General features: G+C 60.0%; 1 protein-coding gene across 1 annotated transcript; it reads right to left on the reverse strand.

Annotated features, from left to right (window-relative positions):
- Positions 1-401: 401 nt before the first annotated feature.
- On the reverse strand, positions 402-2,811 carry FTH1 (ferritin heavy chain 1). Its single transcript, XM_036417220.2, has 4 exons — positions 2,492-2,811; positions 1,146-1,292; positions 808-933; positions 402-716 (listed from the first exon to the last, which is right to left on the reverse strand). The coding sequence occupies exons 1-4, from the start codon at positions 2,606-2,608 to the stop codon at positions 555-557; spliced, it is 552 nt and encodes a 183-aa protein (XP_036273113.1). The 5' UTR covers positions 2,609-2,811; the 3' UTR covers positions 402-554.
- Positions 2,812-17,165: the final 14,354 nt, after the last annotated feature.

Consider the following 17,165-nt stretch of genomic DNA (forward strand, 5'->3'; position numbering starts at 1 on the left):
GGACAGCGTCTCCGGCCTGGTCCGACCTGTGTGTACACTAGCGGTCCACACTGCCGGTCCTGACAGGCTGAATTAAATGGTTAGCTCAATGGAGCACGAGAATCCTTAGTTTCAGGGCTACCTAAGCCTTTAAATAAAGCCCTTTGTACATAAAAATAATGCAAGCTAGAATGAGCCACTAGAAACATGTAATTCAGAATCCAAATCCCACACCCAAGCCTTGGCATCTTCCACAAACTCAGAAGCTTCATAGAACTAAGGATTAATGAACTAAGAATTTTCATAAACAAAGTCCTGTTAGGCGTTTCATCTGTAACCAGTGTGAAGCCCGGCATTTACGGATTTAGCTAAGGCGGCCTGGATATACTGCAAGGCGATCCCAAGAATTTAAAGACAACAACTGGGTACCAAATTCCTTTATTTGAAGGAAGGTACAAATGAGAGGCATGAGGGCTGATTTGGTACAAGTTATAGAAAAGGGAAAGGGAACTCCAACATGCATACTGCTTGGTGACCAGGAAGTCACCCCCAAGGCTACCGGAAGCAGCCAAGGCTTAGCTCTCGTCACAGCTGCCCAGGGTGTGCTTGTCAAAGAGATACTCGGCCATGCCAGCTTCGGGGGCCCCCATCCTGCGCAAGTTGGTTACGTGGTCACCCAGTTCTTTGATGGATTTCACCTGCTCCGTCAGGTAGTGCGTCTCCAGGAAGTCACACAACTGCAAACAGAACGGGGAGGAAACGGTCAACTGCCAGCAGCTAAGGAATACCGTCTCTTCCCTTCCCTTCGCTCGGGCTGCCAATACTCACGTGGGGGTCATTTTTGTCAGTGGCCAGCTTGTGCAGGTCCAGTAGTGACTGATTCACACTTTTCTCCAAGTGCAGGGCACACTCCATTGCATTCAGCCCGTTCTCCCAGTCGTCACGGTCTGGTTTCTAAAAGAAGACGAAGAAGTTAGGGCAAGGCACCCAGTCTCGACCAAGCACACCATGGCAACGTGGCAGGCAAAGCTTTTGGTGAAAGGACATCTGAGTGTCCAACCCTCTCCTTCCCCCTCTAAGATCACTAAAAACAGACTGAAAATGGCGTCTGCGCCATTTCCCACCCCGAGGCGGCCGATTAGCCCGGCATCCAGGAGGGCCCTCACCTTGATATCCTGAAGGAAGATTCGGCCGCCGCGCTGGTTCTGCAGCTTCATCAGCTTCTCGGCATGTTCCCTCTCCTCGTGAGATTGGTGAAGGAAATATTTGGCAAAGTTCTTCAGAGCCACATCATCGCGGTCAAAGTAGTAAGACTGAAGGCGGAACAAGAGCGTTAGGTTAGGGGCGGGCTGTGTTCCTGGACTGAACACAACCACCATCACTTTCCACTCTGAGATGGGAGGAGGAAGCCCGGGCTTTGAAACGGGAAGTCTGGGGTAGGAACTTTGGAGGAATGGCCTCCGGTGCAAACGTGCTGCTGCCCAGTTCTCCCAGCCGGTGTCCCATTTCCCCGGAGGGAGTGCTGGTGAGTTTCCCCGCCTTCGCCCCCTCCTCCCTGGAGGCATGTCAAAACATGAGCGCGGCTTGCAGGCAGACAGCGATTTCTAAAATTAACCCCCGACGCAAGGTCACCACCGTGGCAACGCTCACGTCGGGAGAGGGCGTTGGATTCGCGTCTGCTCGCTGGGCTAGGAGCTCCTAACACCGAGCCCAGGTCTGCTCGCCAGCCATCCTGGAGGCGGCTTTGCGCGGGCCGCTGGCTCCCATCAGACAACTCCAACCAAATCTGTCCCCCCACCCCCGCCCCCAAACTAGGCTTTTGGGAAGCTGACCCCCACCCGCTACAGAGAAAAATGTCTTGCCCAGTAACTGTTGGTGGATTTTATCCAAGAACTGAGCGTCCAATCAGATTAGAGGGCTACAGTCCTTAGACCCCCCCCCCCCAAGGATAAAAAAAATGAAGGACGCAGGCACCAAGACGACCTGGTGTCCCCCAAACGGGAGCCGGCTCAGGGGCTCCGAGATAAGCAGGCCCGCGGGGTGGAGGCGGCGGCTCGGGAGTGGGCGCCCGCGGAAGATAAGCCTCTTCGCCCCGGCCCCCAAGTTGCTATTCGACACCATTACCCAGAAGGCTCCGGCACAGCTGGGGGAGGGGAGGGAGGGAGCCGGACTCTCGGCCCGTTAGCCAGGCAGGCCGAGGGCACCGGGGCACGTGATCGGACGCAGGGGAAGGGATGAAAAGGCAAAAACCCCTTCCCGGCTGCAGAGCTGTGTCCGCGGCCCGTGTCCCCGGAAGCCAGGCTCCCCGCCGACACAAGGCGGGGCGAGGGGGCGGCCCTCCCGGAGGCGGCCGGGGAGGGCCAGGCGCCCGGGGTTTCTGCGCACGGAGCGGCCTGGGAGGCCCCGCGCGGCCTCCATGTTCCCGAAGGGCGCGGGGGGCGCGGGGAGAGAAGGGGGAGCGGGAGCCCCAGCACAGCGGCCGCCCCGCCCCCGGGGAGCCGCCCGCACTCACCATGGACAGGTAGACGTAGGAGGCGTACAGCTCCAGGTTGATCTGGCGGTTGATGGCGGCCTCCGAGTCCTGGTGGTAGTTCTGGCGCACCTGCGAGGCGGGCACGGCGGACGTCATGGCGGCGGCGGCGGAGCGGCGGGGCGCGGCGCTGGAGCGGCGGCGGGGGCCTGGGGTCGTCCGGGTCCGGGTCCGGGGGTCTGAGGCGCTGCGAGGAGGAGGAGGGCGCTGCGAGGAGGCGGCGGCGGAGGCTGCGGGGAGCGCCGGTTCCGTCCAAGCACTGTTGAAGCAGGAAACCTGGCCGCTCTCCGCGGAGACTGTGGCGCAGGCGGCCGCCGCGGGCTTTTATAGCGGCGCCGCGTCCGCCCGCGCCGGCCAATCCCGCCGCCCGCCGCCGCCAAGCCCCGCCCCTTCCCCTGCGCGCGCCCGAGGGGAGGGGCTCATGGGGGGCCACGGGGTGCGTAGGGGCCACGGCGGGGGGGCGGGGGGCGAGGATGGGGGTGAGGCGGGGGGGGGCAGTGAGGTTGGGGGGTGAGGCGGGGGGGGCGGTGAGGTTGGGGGGTGAGAAGGGGGGGCGGCGGAGGGAGGGGAGGGGGATCTGCGCGGCGTGGAGCGCTCTGTGGGTTGGAGGGACGACCTAGGCGGGGGTGGGGGGCCCTGAGGGGTGGGGGGCGGAGGGTGGGGGCCCAGCTCAGGCCCGGACCCCAGTCCTGGACCGGACGGGAGGCCCCCCTGGCTAGGGGCGTCGGGGCGTCCGAGGTCCCTAAAAGCACCCGAGGCCCCAGGTCGGGAGCCTGGTGTCCGTGGCGGGTACCGCGCCCCGAGATCGTGGGACGTGGGAGGCCGGGAGCCGGGCCGGGCGGGCACACTGTCTCTCCCCGGGCCTGGGCGCGGCCGGGCGGCGGCTCCGGCTCCAGCGCGCTGCCCGCCTCTCCCTGTGCGGGAGGCGAACATGGCTCCCGGGCAGTTTGGGCGACAAAGGCGGGGCGGGGGGCGGGGGGGGCCGAGTAGCGGGAGTGTAGGGGGCACAGCTGTCTTCCCGAGGAGCCTGGGCGGGGCCGCCAGCTTTCTGAGAAAGTCGCAGGGGGCGCTTCAAACTCGGAGATCCGAGTTCAGGGGAGAAGGAGAGGCGGCTGGGAGCGGGAGAGGCCCGGCGGCCATGTTGGAGGGCCGCTTTGGTGGCTGGACGGGACGGGACGGCGCCCGGGGCGAGGCTTCTGGGGGACGGCCGGGTCAGGCTGGCTCCCAGGTTCCCTGTTGGGCACGGGGGTGGGGACCTGCCCCAGACCCGCTGGGGACGCTCACAAACGGGAAGCTGGACTTAACCTTAAAGAAAATAAAGAATTCTATTAAGATATCCCAACAAGTGCCCATGGGGTTGCGGTTCATTTCCAAATGAGCGCGAGACACCTTGGGGAGAAGAGGAGAGGGGGGAGAGCTCCACCGAAGGAAGCGGACCGGCGCTGGGAGAGCAGGGGGCAGGGGCCGCCAGGGACAGGAGGTCCCGGGAGGCTTCCCTAAGAGCGACCCGGTTCAAGGGCAGGTGAAGTGGAAGGAGGGGTCCAGGCAGAGAAGTCCACTGCACGGGTGTGAAAGTGCACACGGGTGTTAAGGTACAAACGTGCACACGGTGTGAACATACTCGGGTGTAAAGGTGTGAATGTGCATACAGATGTTAAGGTGCAAATGTGCACACGGGTGTTGAGTGAACTTGCACACGGGTGTTAAGGTGTGAGCGTGCACAGTGCCCCAGGTGCCTTGGGGCGGCGCACTGGCCTGGAGAGCAGAGTCCTGTTGGACAAGGCTGGGTGGGCGGCAGGGCCAGGCCAGGAGGGGCCGAGGGCCCTAGAAAGGGGTTAGGTGTTGCCGGTGGACATGAGACACAAGGGATTTCTAGCCAGGAAGATACCAGGCTGGTTTTGTTTTCCGAAACCTTACACGGAATCAGCAGAAAAGCGAATTAGCATAAGAGTACAGCAAAGTGACCCGTTGCAAAGTTTGCCTGTGTAACAGTCACCACAGTTAGAAAAGGTAATGAAAGAAAAATCATTTTACATTGGCCACAAGAGCTTGGAGTCCCGAGGAGGAAAGCCAACAGGAAGTGTGGAGAGAAAACTACACGTTCACCGAGGGGCAGGTAGAGAAACTGCACCAACAAGAAACCCACGTTTCCAGAGAGCCAGCCTCCGTTGTGTAGAGAAGTCAGTTCTAAAGTGAACTATACGCCGGGACCGGTTTGGCTCAATGGATAGAGCGTCGGCTTGGGGATCGAAAGGTCCCGGGTTCGATTCCAGTTCTGGGCATGTACCTTGGTTGCGGGCATATCCCCAGTAGGGGGTGTGCAGGAGGCAGCTGATCGATGACTCTCTCTCATCGATGTTTCTAACTCTCTATCTCTCTCCCTTCCTCTCTGTACAAAAATCAATAAAATATATTTTAAAAAATAAAAATAAAGTGAACTTATACATTCAATGCAACGTCTAGAAAACTCGGTGGTTTGGGGAAATTGACAACTTCTGACGTTCATTTGAAGGAGTACGTGTATAGAATACACAATAAGCATTGGGGGAGGGGGCACCAGGGAAGATTCGCCCTCTTGGCACACAGTTTAAAAATCGCTGTAAAGCCAGGACCGGTTTGGCTCAGTGGATAGAGGGTCGGCCTGCGGACTGAAAGGTCCCAGGTTCAATTCCGGTCAAGGGCATGTACCTTGGTTGCGGGTACATCCCCGGTGGGGGGTGTGCAAGAGGCAGCTGATCGATGATTCTCTCGCATCGATGTTTCTAACTCTCTATCCCTCTCTCTCTCTGTGAAAAATCAATAAAAATATTTTTAAAAAATCACTGTAAAGTACTGTGAGCGGTTGGTACTGGCACAGGAAGACATGAGCCCATCGGCAACAAAAAGCCTTGCCCCATGGAAAGGGAACTGGAAAGGGAACTGGGCAGGTGCTGAAGCAGCATTTCAAATGAGGGAAGTAAGAGCAGTGCAACACATCACGTTGGCACAGTGGCGAGTCATGCGAAGACAATGACTCACTGTGTTTCAAAACACGCTCCAGATGGACGGGAGAGCCGAGCTGACAAGAAAGAAGCTAATGAAGTTGCTCGAACGAATGTACAGAAGATGCTCTTAGGATTTGGGGGCAGGGTGTGTGCTTCTGAGGCCGTCAAGGGCCATAAGAGGACAGCTGGCAGATCTGAGGCAAAAGATGCCATAAACAACGTTCAAGTTCAGATGGCCAGCAGTAGTGAAGATGCATAGCCATAGTGTATGTCCTTGTGGAAGTCACCCCTGCCAATGCCTCTTTCCTCTTCTTCCCCGCTATGGTGAGCTGCTGGAATAGGCACCACTTCTGTCTTCATCCTGGGCTCCAAGCATTTGGCAAGGTGCTTGGTGCTCGGTGCTCAGTGTTGGTGGAATGAACAGATGGCGGCGTGGATTGAATGTGCAGGATGGATGGGGTCAGGCCGGAGGCTGGGTGCCGGCTGGGAGACAGCAGCCCCAATTCTCACTGAGCCGAGGCACATAGGGGGGTCTGGGAGGCCTGGAGAAGACCCGACTGGATGAGGTGGCTGACTGGGTGTCGTGGGGGGTAGAGGTGAGGAGTGGGAGCCATTCACGGAGACCGGGAGCGCGGGAGGACATGCAGTTTGGGGGAAGGCCAGCGAGGCTTCGGACTGAAGGGGCTGTGGTGGGCAAAGCCCAGGGCGGGGGCTGTGGTGGTGGCTGTGAGGAGTGAGAGGAACATCTTGAGCTGGAGTGTGGGTGTGTGTGGGTGTGTTGCTTAGGGCATTTCCACTTTCTGGGAACCCAGGGTGTCAGAACTGCCAACTCGTTGCTTCTAGAGTCTTCCGAAGCCAGGGCCTGGTCTTTGGACCTTTGTTGACAAGGATTCGGCCTCCCTCCCCTGGGCCCAGCTCCTCGTGACTCTCACTCTGAGGCGGGGAGTTGGCTGGCCTCCAGGGCAGCAGCCTCGGTGGGCGGAGCCACCGGCGAGAAGAGCTGCTATGGTTTCTGGAAGTCTCAGGGGTGGGTGTGGGGTGGGGGTGGAAGCTGCTGTCCCACGGTGACTCAGCACTCTGCTGGTCCTCAGGGCCTGGCCCCAGGCTCCAAAAGTGCTTGGTCATGGAGGGAGGGGGGAGGGCTGGAAAGCACCCCCACTTCCTCCTGTGGCCGGCTGCCCAGCTGCAGGACAAGGGGTCCTCGTCACATACCCCACTCAGGGCCTTCCTGCCTCCTGGGGAGTTCTGCAGAGAGGCCGCTGTGGGATGCCTCTTAGCCTTCCTCGGCTGGAAAAGCCACAGAATGTCAAGGCGTAGGAACGGCTTTAGGATTTACAGATACAGAGGTGGAGCCTGGGCGCTGGGTTGGTTGAGCGTCTTCCCGTGCATGGGAGAGTCGCTGGTTTGATTCCCGGTCCGGGGTACATACGGGAGGCAACCAATAGATGTTTCTCTCTCCCCCTTCCCCTTTCTATAAACACCAATAAAAACATATATTTGAAAGGAAGGAAAGAAGGAAGGGGAGAGAGCGAGAGAGAGAGAAACAAGGAGAAAGGAAGGAAGGGAGACGGGGGAGTCCCATAGAAGTCAGGCCATCGTCACTGGCAGGAACAAGCTACAGTGAGGACGGGGCGTGCACTGGGACGCAGCATGGTTCTTGAAAACAGCGACGTATTCCTGGGATGCGTGTGTGATGCTGATGGAAAAGCAGAGCCCAGACTGAGCCGAGCGGATGACCCTGAAGGAGCACCATAGGCGGGAGCAGGGAGGCAGGGAGAACGGTTGATAAGGTTTAACGGGAGAGCCGGTGCTTTAACATCTGGGATTCCCCTGAGGTTAAGTAGAGGGAAGTGTGTAAGAATGTAAGGTTCGGGAATTTCGAAACTGGAGAAAACAATACTGAGTAAGGCCGGTACATTCCTGGATGGTGCAACCATGACTTGGCTTGTCCTTCGCCGATTCTTGAAAACCCGTGGAGCAATGCAGGCTCACAGCCTAGGCTTTTCCAGGAGGTGAAGGTCGCATCCTGACCGGGATGTGGACAGTAACAGCAGGCCTCGCTGCCTCGGGAGTTCTGAGGGGAGGGGCCCACACACACCTCGGCCAGACCTCCCGCCAGGCCCTGGCTTGGCTTTGCTTGTCTGCCTTCCCCCTAGACCCCTGAGCTCCATTTCTGCTGTGCCCCAGTCCCTAGCCCAGCCCCCGGCCTCCGTGCCCCCAGCTCCTCAGCCTGCGCCACAGCCAAGCCCTGGCAGCGCTGGGTCACTGGCTTCGCCGTGGACTCTCCGGTGTTTACCCTCGGGCTGTGAGTAAACACCAGATAGTGTTGATTCTCCTCTGTGTCCTTCGAGTGACCTCCAGAGTGTCACCCACATTCTGGACACTTCAGAGTAGTCACCAGCCTTTCTGAACGTGGGCTCCTATATGTGTTCACAGTGCCTGGGACCAGCCCTTCCCCATGTTACCATGGGTGGCCGCCCCCCCCCCCCCACTTTGGGTGCCCTTGTCAACACAATTCATGTTGCACCCCATGACCTAATACCCAGACACACGGCCTGACCACGCCATACACCCAGGCTCAGCCACGCCGCCCTGGCAGCCGCAGGAGAGACCTGAGGGCCCGGGCTGGAGGGGGCACGCGGGGGGGGGGGGGGCGGGGGGAGAGGGCGGCCCTCTGGTTGGGCAGCGGTGCCAGGGGCTGGGAGCTTCCCCGTGGAAACAGACACGGGTGGGCCTCGGCCTTCCCTGGTGTGGGCTCTGCCTACCCCCAGGCAGCTGCCCCTTGTCCGCCGGTGACAGGAGTTCAGGGAGGAGCTGGAGCATCAGGCTGCACAGAGTTTCAGGGTGGGGACCCCAGCTCCCTAGTTGGGGGTGAGGAGGTGGGGACAAGACAGAGCAGCTCGCCAGGAATCCAGGTCAGCAGCCTGGAGGGGAGGGAGGAGCGGACGGGGCAGCGAGGCTGAGCGAGTGGGCAGCAGAGGGGCTGCTGGTGGCTTTCCCGCTGCCAGCGAAGGCCCCTCTGTGCAGTCTGGGCAAGTTCGCTTTTTAGGCTGAGCCAGCACTTGGGGCCCAGTGTGGTGGGCATTTTCTCTGTTTTCCACGTCCCACAAGGAAAACAACAGGTTCCTGAGTGGAGGAGCTGGGGATTAAGAAATTAGAGAAAGAAAGAGACAAGAGGCAGAAATAGATTCATAAAGCTGGGAGCTAGGTGGGCGCCATCTCTCTGATGGAGAGACAGTCACACTCACCACAGACAACACAGCACATTTATTGGTTTCAGCAGTGGGAGCCCTGAGTGTCCCAGGGGAGAGTCAGGACCGCAAAAACCGCGCCAGTGTCTTGGGAGAGGCCGGTCACTTGGCTGCTGTGGGCACGCCACCCCATCCTGCCTGCCTTTCCCACTTCGCTCCCCGTCACAGTCTCCAAGGCCCTGCCCGCCAGAGCTGAATTCAGCTCTCCTGTGGCCAAGGCCGCCCCTGCCCGCACACCCCTCAGGGAACTCCCTCCAGCCAGGCCCTGCAGCCCAGCCACAGCCCCACACACCCTGGGTCTCCCCAGGACTGGTCCCTCTGCTGACTGCCCTCCCCCGACTTTTCTGCCTGAAAATGACCCACCGTTCACAGCCAGCTCACATCATGCAGAGTCCCTCACCCGTCTGGCTCCATCCTGTGCTCCCCCTCCCACCCCAGGGGCTCCTGCCCTACTCCCTTGGCAGTGCCTCTCCCTGCCCTGCTCAGTACCCCGCCAAGTGCCAGGCTGGCAGACTGCCCAGGACCCCGTGTCAGGTTCCGTTCAAGGCCCGGTTGATCCTCACCATCCCATTGAGGATGCTCCTCCCACCCCCGTCCCTTGCCTCCCAGGCTGCCTTTTCGTCCTCACTGAAGGGAGACTGGCCCTTTCCACCGCCCACTGGACAGTGCAGAGCCAGGAGTCTTCAGGAGCCGGGGGCTCTTCCCGGCAGAGACCCCAGAGCACGGTGACCAGCCGGGCCCGGGATGGCAGCGCCATGGCCACGGGCTCCCTGCTCGAAACCGGTCCTGTCCCTGCTTCTGTGGCAAAGGGGGTGGCGGGCGATCACCAGGGGCCGAGGAAGCGAGATGGGTGGACTCTTTGCCAGAAAACCCGCCCTGGACCCCGGCCGGGAGCCTTCCTGGGGCCGCCATCACCCCATAAACACCGCGCCCGAGAGCTCCACGAAGCAAGAGGACGCCTTATGGGGCGGGAGCCCCCACTCCTCGCAGGAGGGGGAGGCAGGTGCCTTGTCGCCTGTGGGCTCTCAGAGGAGGACACAGCCGGTCAGGACTGCCTCCTGAGGCCGCCCAGCCAGGGGTGACAGGGCCGGGCCTGGAACCTGGGCTCCAATCGTGGAGCGGTCGGATTTCCCAGATCTGGGACCCAGAGCACCCACCGCGGTTCTGAGAATCAGCATGGCGCCATCCTGGGCAGGGAGGAAGGAGGTCCTTGAGGTTCCAGCTGCCTGGAGACCGATGTGACCTTGCAGCTGGAGATGAGTTCCCACCGCCCAACCCAGGCCAAGGCCAACCCGACCTTAAAGGCACAGTTACGTGCGGCAGGACCCTGGGGAGCCCAGGGCCCTGTGTGTGGGTCTGTAGGGGCCCAGCACCAGGTCTGGGTGTTGGTCACCTGCCTGTCTCCGTTAGAGAAACGTCTATCCCATTTTAAATCGGGTTGTTTGGGGTGTTCTTCTTTATGTATTCTGAATATTCACCCTTCCCTTGATGTAGCTTGCAAATGTTCTCCCACCTGTTTGCCTGTCCATGCTGTTGATTATTTCCTTTGCTGTGCAGAACGTTTACGTTTGATGTCCTTCCATTCGTCTATGTTTGCTTGTGTTAACTGTGCTTTTGGTGTCAAGAAGTCATTGCTGGAGAAGTCCAGTCACGAAGTGTCCCCTGTGTATTCTTCCACAAGCTGTACAGTCTCAGGCCCCATGGTGAGCGCTTTAGTCCACTGTGAGCTAACTTCTGTGTGTGGCTGCTTTATGCCAGGACCTTACTGTTCTGATGACGGTAGCCTTGTTCTATATTTTGACATCAGGATGTGTGATACCTTCTGCTTTGTTCTTTCTAAGGATCGTTTTGGCTATCAGGGGGTCCTTTGAAACTCCATATGAATTTCTGGATTTATTTCCCCCCATTTCTGCAAAAATGGAGAAAGTGCTGTTGGGATTTTTATAGGGATTGCCTCGAACCTCTAGATTATTTGGGGCAGTATGACCATCTAACCATACGCAGTCTTCCGACTCAGGAACCCAAATGTCTTTCTATTTATGTGTGCCTTCTTTAATTTTTCTGGCAATGCTTTGTAGTTGGCAGTGTGCAGGTCCTTTGCCTCCTTGGTTAAGGAGTCACTGAAGTTTCAAAATCCCTTTTATTACTGAGCATTTGCAGGGCTCACCAAAATGTAGAGGCGAGGCCAGGGAACGTCCGTGTGCCCTCCCCGCTCCCCGTGGGTCTCAGCTCAGGGCCACCTTGCTTCACTCGTTCCCACACTCAGTGTCCCAGGTCTGACCCCTGGGCGGTCTGGAAGCAAATCGCAGACTTCATATCATTGCATCTTCATGGTTTAGTATGTGTTTCTAGAAGGGAATGGCTCCCTGTGAGGCACAGCCACAGAGGATGAGCATTTCCCAATAACATCGACTCTTTAATCCATAGCCACATTTCCTGACTGTCCCACCGATGCCTTAAAAAACACCCATGTGTTTGTTTGAATCAGGATTCAAACAGAATATACAACTGGTTAGCATGTCTCTGTTTTACCAGCTCTCCCTCCGTCTCCCGCCCCGCCCCGCCCCTCACCGCCCTCGGCAGCGGGGATCTGTGTGCGGTTATGTAACATGTGCCTCTGCCCCCACATCTCCTGCCGTTGGAGGTTAAGCCCAGAGGCTGGATCGTGCTGTGGGAGGTGTATCTTCTGTCGAAATGCCCTGTGGTAGTATTTTCTACCCACTGAGCCGAGCCAGCAAGGGCCCAGGTCCTCTTTCTGGGAAATGGTATTGGAGGCCCCGTCTGGGCCTTAAAAGCACTCTTGGCTCCTGCATTGTCCGGGAGCCCTGGGCCTTGTTCAGAGCACAGAGCGAGGGTTGTTTTAAGTTAATCTCAGAGAGGCAGGGAGAGGGAGGAGAGAGAAGCATCCATGAGGAGAGAGAATCACGGACCGGCTGCCTCCTGCACACACACACACACACACACACACACACACTGGGGATTGAGCCCGAAACCCGGGCCTGTGCCCTGATCAGGAATCGAACCCTGACCTCCTGGTTCATAGGTCAACACTCAATCACTGAGTCACACCAGCTGGGCTGGCATCTGCTCTTTTTCTCTACCCCATTCCTTCTTTTTGTTAAAACCACCAGCATTGGCATTTTAATTATAAGAGACTATTTATGCCAAAACTGGTTTGGCTCAGTGGATAGAGTGTCGGCCTGCAGACTGAGGGGTCCCAGGTTTGATTCTGGTCAGGGGCATGTACCTTGGTTGCGGGCGCATCCCCAGTGGGGGGTGTGTAGGAGGCAGCTGGTCAATGTTTCTAACTCTCTATCCCTCTCCCTTCCTCTCTGTAAAAAAAAAAAAAAATCAATAAAATATATATATATTTTAAAAAGATCTATTTATGTTTTGTTTTTCTTTCTTAGGTAAACATTGCACACGCTTCACTCCGCCTTGTGCTTTGGACACTGGGTGCTGAGAACCGCACTGAGCTGGTACGCGGAGACCTTCCCCTTTCCTTTTTCTTTACATTGTGGTAAAATACCCGTAAGGGGAAGCTCGCACCTAACCAGGCCGAAGGTGCAGTCAGGCACGTGACGCACACGCAGTGCGGTGCGGCCATCGCCACCGGCATCTGTCTCCGGGAGGCGCTCGGTTTTGTCAGACTGAAGCTCCGTCCCCGGGAAACTCATTTCCAGCCTCCGTCCCCCCCACCACCACCCCCGGCCCCTCTGCTTCCTGTCTCCCCGAATGTGACGAGGCGAAGAGACTTGCCCTTCTGTGACAGGCTCATTTCGAGGAGCTCGGCATCCTCCAGGTTTGTCCACATGGCAGCACGCCGTGGACCTCCTCAGTGAGGGCGAGTCCTGCCCATCGCACGGGTGGACACACCGCCGGCCCACCCGTCCATCAGCAGGCCCTCGGGCGGCCGCTGCGGATAACGCTGCTGTGAACGCGGGCCTGCGAGCACCCCTCCGGGACCCTGCCTGCCCGTCCTCTAGTGTGAGCCCCGAGTGGGACTGCTGGGCGGTTGGGTAGCCCTGCTTCTAACTCCTGGAGGCGCTCTCCTCCTTCTGTTCGTGCTGCAGAGAGCCCGTGGGGCCCGGGGGCGGGCACGGGGCTAAGTGCCGGCTTCCGCTGCCGCCCGCAGAGCCGCAGTGAATAGCTGTGCCCCCCTGTCCCCTGTGCTGCTTGCGGTGTGTCTGTAAGATGGATTCCTAGAAGTGGGGGTGCAGGTTCGAGAGCACAAACACAGACAGGGGCTGCCAAATGCCCTTCCACGGGGCGGGACCTGGCACCTTCCCACTAGCAGAGTGTGAGGACGCCTGGACGAGAGGCTATCTTGTTAAACACTGACATTTTGGCCAATCTGATCGGCAAGACCGAGATCCTTGGGGCGGGCACGTGCCCCGACCGGGAATCGAACTGTGACCTCCTGGTTCAAAGGTCGATGCTCAGGCCCTGGGCTGCGCCGGCCGGCCTGGCTGTTGTTTCTCAGAGTGAAGTTATGTGTGTCCACCTCGTGTCCGCCTTCCACGTGTCCACCTCGGGGCAGCCCAGCCGAGCCGTCACAGTGGCCTCCCGGGACGCCTCCACTCTGCGGCTGGCGCTCACTCACCGCTGCCCTGCCTTTGCCCCGGTGCCCGGCTCCCCCGCATTCTCTGTCCTGGGCCCTCCAGCCTCACCCTCAGCTTGCTCCCCGGTGCGGGCACTGAGAACAGAAGGACAGGCCCCTCCCCGACGGGGGTCTGGCCCCCCCTTCCTGTTGCCCACCGTGGCAGCGAGGAATGGCTTCGGAAGGACCGTAAAGAGAAAGATGGAAAACCAGGAAATGATGAAACATCCCTCGGGGCCTGGCCCTCTCTCCAGGTGCCTGTGATTAATTCCACGGAGAAACCGGGCTCCGGGCAGAACCCGCAGCCCCGGCTGCTTCACTCTGGGGCTCCAAGTCCCTAAGCTCATCCGTCCTCCCAAGAGACGCTGGCAACTCCAGGAAAGCAAGTTCACTGCCGGGCCCAGCCAGCGAGCAGGCCAAGCAGGCTGCTCAGGGGCTGAGGGAGGAGTGGCTGGAGGATGGCTCTGGGCCCAGCAGCCTTAGGGGAGGGGAGGCCTGCCTTGGGCAAGGGGCAGGGAGGCCTGGCCTTGAGGAAGGGGCGGGAGGCCTGGCGGGTGGCAGTGGGGAGATTAATCAGTACCTTGGCTGGCTCCACAGCTCCTGGGAGACAGGTCATCGCCCTTGGCCCTCAGCTCTCAGGGTGTTTGGGGCCCGCGGTGCCAAAAGGACTGTTTGGGTTTGTAGGTTTTCAATGTGTTTTTGTCCAGAGAGAAGCAAGGCGGACGCCTGCACCGGCCCGGCCCCCGGGAGTCAGCAGCCGCCGCCCGTGACCAGGACGGCTGGCGCCACAAGGCCAGAGGGAGTGGAGGCTCCGCTGTGAGTGCCCAGAGCACAGACAGCAGCGTCCAGGGGCCCCGCTCCGCCGGCCACAGCCCAGGGCGGCTCTCGGACCCCCCGCTGCCCAGGCAGGCCAGGGCCACATGTCCTCCTCCCCCCGCCCCCCCACCCCCGCCTCGGTGTCCGTGTCCCTGGGGCTGTGACCTCCGCCCTCCTGTGTGTCGCTCACGGCCGTGGACCCGCTGCCAGAAAGGGGGACCCCAGCCCAGGGAGCTGGCACTCGCAGGGCGCGCAGGGCGCGCAGGGCGGGAGCTCCGGGGCCCCTTGTGGGGGTTCCAGAGGAGGTGAAAGCTGACGTCAGTGCCAGCAGGACCCCGACTGGCTGGTCGTAGCCCAGCCCCTCAGCTCGCTCCACCTGACACCTCAACAGGCTGGTTTCCCCCGAGCGCCGGAGCCCACAAGCCCTCGTGGACAAGGGCCAGGCCTCTTACCGCACCAGCACGCTGTGTCCCCGGAGGGCCTGGAGGTTAGAAAGACTCAGGCCTGGCCATGGACTAGCACTTAGAAAGCAGAGAGGCGCGCTCTCTCTCTCTCTCTCCCCCCCCCCCCCCTCTCTTTCTCTCTCTCTCCTTCCCTCAGGAGCAGCTGGCGGAGGACCCAGTCCTAGGAGAGGAATGGACCGGACAGACAAAAGGCGAGAAAGACATTCTGGCCCCTCGGAGGTGCGCCGTGTCCGCCCTCACAGAGCTGAGGAGGACGGGCCCTTGATGCACATTTGGGACCAGAGTCAGGGCTGAGCCCCCAAAGGGATCTGGAGGAGGAAACAGTGCGAGAAAAATGGGCTCATCACCCCCTCGCTCTCTGAGATGCTTCTTCCGCCCACGGCACCAGCCTGTCTGGCCTGGGACTGGTGTGTGTGTGTGTGTGCGGGGGGGGGGGGGGGGGGGGGGGGATGGAAGGGGGCTGCCCGCTCTGCCCCGCCAGCTGGCTGCACCCTGCGGGTCACGGAGCACAGGACCAGGCTCGGCGTGGGGTCCCCGGGCACCACCTGCCGGTCCTGCCCTTTGCCACCACCCGGGACCTGGGACCGGGGGCCAGGAACCGGGGGCCGGCGGCTTTCCTCCCCCTCGAACCGCACAATTGGACTCCGAGCCTCTTGTTCAGGGGGTTGGTAGGAAGAGCACCTGATGAGACGGGGCGGGCACCAGCTTCCCGGGGAGGGGACTCCAGGCCGAGACCTGGTTGAGTCTGTGTTTCTCCGCCTCGGACAGCTGGCTGGGATGAAACGCTCTAGCGGCCTTTGGGGGGGGGGGGGTACCCCCAGCAGCGACAGGGCAGGGACCCCAGCTCTCACGGCCGCTGGGACGATGGCCAAGGCGTTCTGCCGAGCGAGAAGCCGGTCCCCATGGGCAGGACCTTCCCGAGGACAGACCCACGGGAAGGGGACAGGCTAGTGGTTGCTCGGGGTGATGAGTGGGAAGGGATCGGGACAGCCAGAGGGAGTTTCCGGGGAGACCATGGGACTGTTGTGTATCCTGACTGCAGTGACAGTTCCAGGAATCCATACGTGTGCTCATTCAAAACCCTGTACACCCAGAGGGCCATGTTACGGTAGTGATCATTTTTCAAATAGAACGCTAAAAAGTTCCCCGGCCGGCGGGCTTGGTGGTTAAGCATTGACCTATGAACCAGGAGGTCACCGTTCGAATCCTGTCAAGGGCACATGCTCGGGTTGCGGGCTCCACCCGCCGTGTGGGGCGTGCAGGAAGCAGCGGGTCCATGATCTCTCTCATCATTGATGTTCTCTCTCCCGCTCCCTTCCTCTCTGAGATCAGTAACCACACATTTAAAAACACCCCCACCCTGAGTGAAGGTGGTGAGGCCCCTGCTGTCACTGGCTGGAGCCCTCTGTCCCGGGCCAGGAGTGGGAGAGTGGGGATTTTTAGACAAAGGGACATTTCTTTCTTTCTTTCTTTCTTTCTTTCTTTCTTTCTTTCTTTCTTTCTTTCTTTCTTTCTTTTTAAAAAAATATATTTTATTGATTTTTTACAGAGGAAGGGAGAGACATAGAGAGCTAGAAACATCGATGAGAGAGAAACATCAATCAGCTGCCTCCTGCACCCCTCCCCCCTGGGGATGTGCCCGCAACCAGAGTACATGCCCTTGACCGGAATCGAACCCGAGACCCTTCAGTCCCCAGGCCGACACTATCCACTGAGCCAAACCGGTTTTGGCAGGACATTTTTTTCTTATTTGCATGTCCCATAAACCCACTCCCCCCTTATTTTGTTAAAGAATGTTTTTCTTTCCCCCTCTCCCCCGCCCCCTCCAGGGCTCAGGGACACTCCGTGCTCAGGAACCAGCTGTCCCAGGAGCTCGGGCCTCTTCTCAGACCCAGACGCAGTCCTGGTGGAGGCCGCGCCCTGTCAGAGGGCACGTGCTGGGAGCTGCCAGCTCAGGAATCGGTGAAGGGTGCAGAGGGGGTGGGAGGGAGCGGGAAAGGGCCCAGAGCCCAGGCCCTGCCGCTGTGCTGGGCTGGCTGAGGGGCGGGGCCTGGCTGCACGCTATGGGGGTGGGATCCCCGCCCCCCCTCTGCTCTGGAAGAGCCTCGTTTGGGTTTCTCGGGAACCCCCTGGAGGGAGGCCCAGCTGCTGGAAGGACAACCCTGACAGGAGCAGGGGCGGCTGGTGGCTGCCTTTGGCGTCGGCGATGTTTACCTCCTGACCTCACCCGGTTCTCCCCTTAGTCTCAGCAGTTGGCTGTGGGTGTGACAGCCCAAACAGGAGCTCTGGGGATGAGTGACCTCCAGGGGTCACGCCAGCCGGGCAGTGACAGGCCGTTCCCTCGGCCCGTTGCCCTCTGCCCTACTCCGGGCTGGCGTGCAGCCACCCGGAGGGTGGAACCCAGGCTGTGCCCAGCACACAGGCTGCTGTCACGGGAGGCGGCACTAGGCAGAGGTGGCGGCGGGCACAGGGAGGGGAGAGGCCTGGTGGCTTAGGGCCTGTGGGCAGGCCCTTTCCTGCCAGGCTCCTCCGAGGCACCAA

Source organism: Pipistrellus kuhlii, unplaced genomic scaffold, assembly GCF_014108245.1.
Source record: "Pipistrellus kuhlii isolate mPipKuh1 unplaced genomic scaffold, mPipKuh1.p scaffold_m20_p_59, whole genome shotgun sequence".
Taxonomy (NCBI): domain Eukaryota; kingdom Metazoa; phylum Chordata; class Mammalia; order Chiroptera; family Vespertilionidae; genus Pipistrellus; species Pipistrellus kuhlii.

Excerpts from the sequence above, each read along its gene's own strand:
- FTH1 (XM_036417220.2), bottom strand. The coding sequence starts at position 2,608 with ATGACGTCCGCCGTGCCCGCCTCGCAGGTGCGCCAGAACTACCACCAG. Across the intron at positions 934-1,145 it reads TCTTCCTTCAGGATATCAAG|AAACCAGACCGTGACGACTG; the intron begins GTGAGGGCCCTC and ends GTCTTCTTTTAG. Across the intron at positions 717-807 it reads CTGACAAAAATGACCCCCAC|TTGTGTGACTTCCTGGAGAC; the intron begins GTGAGTATTGGC and ends TTCTGTTTGCAG.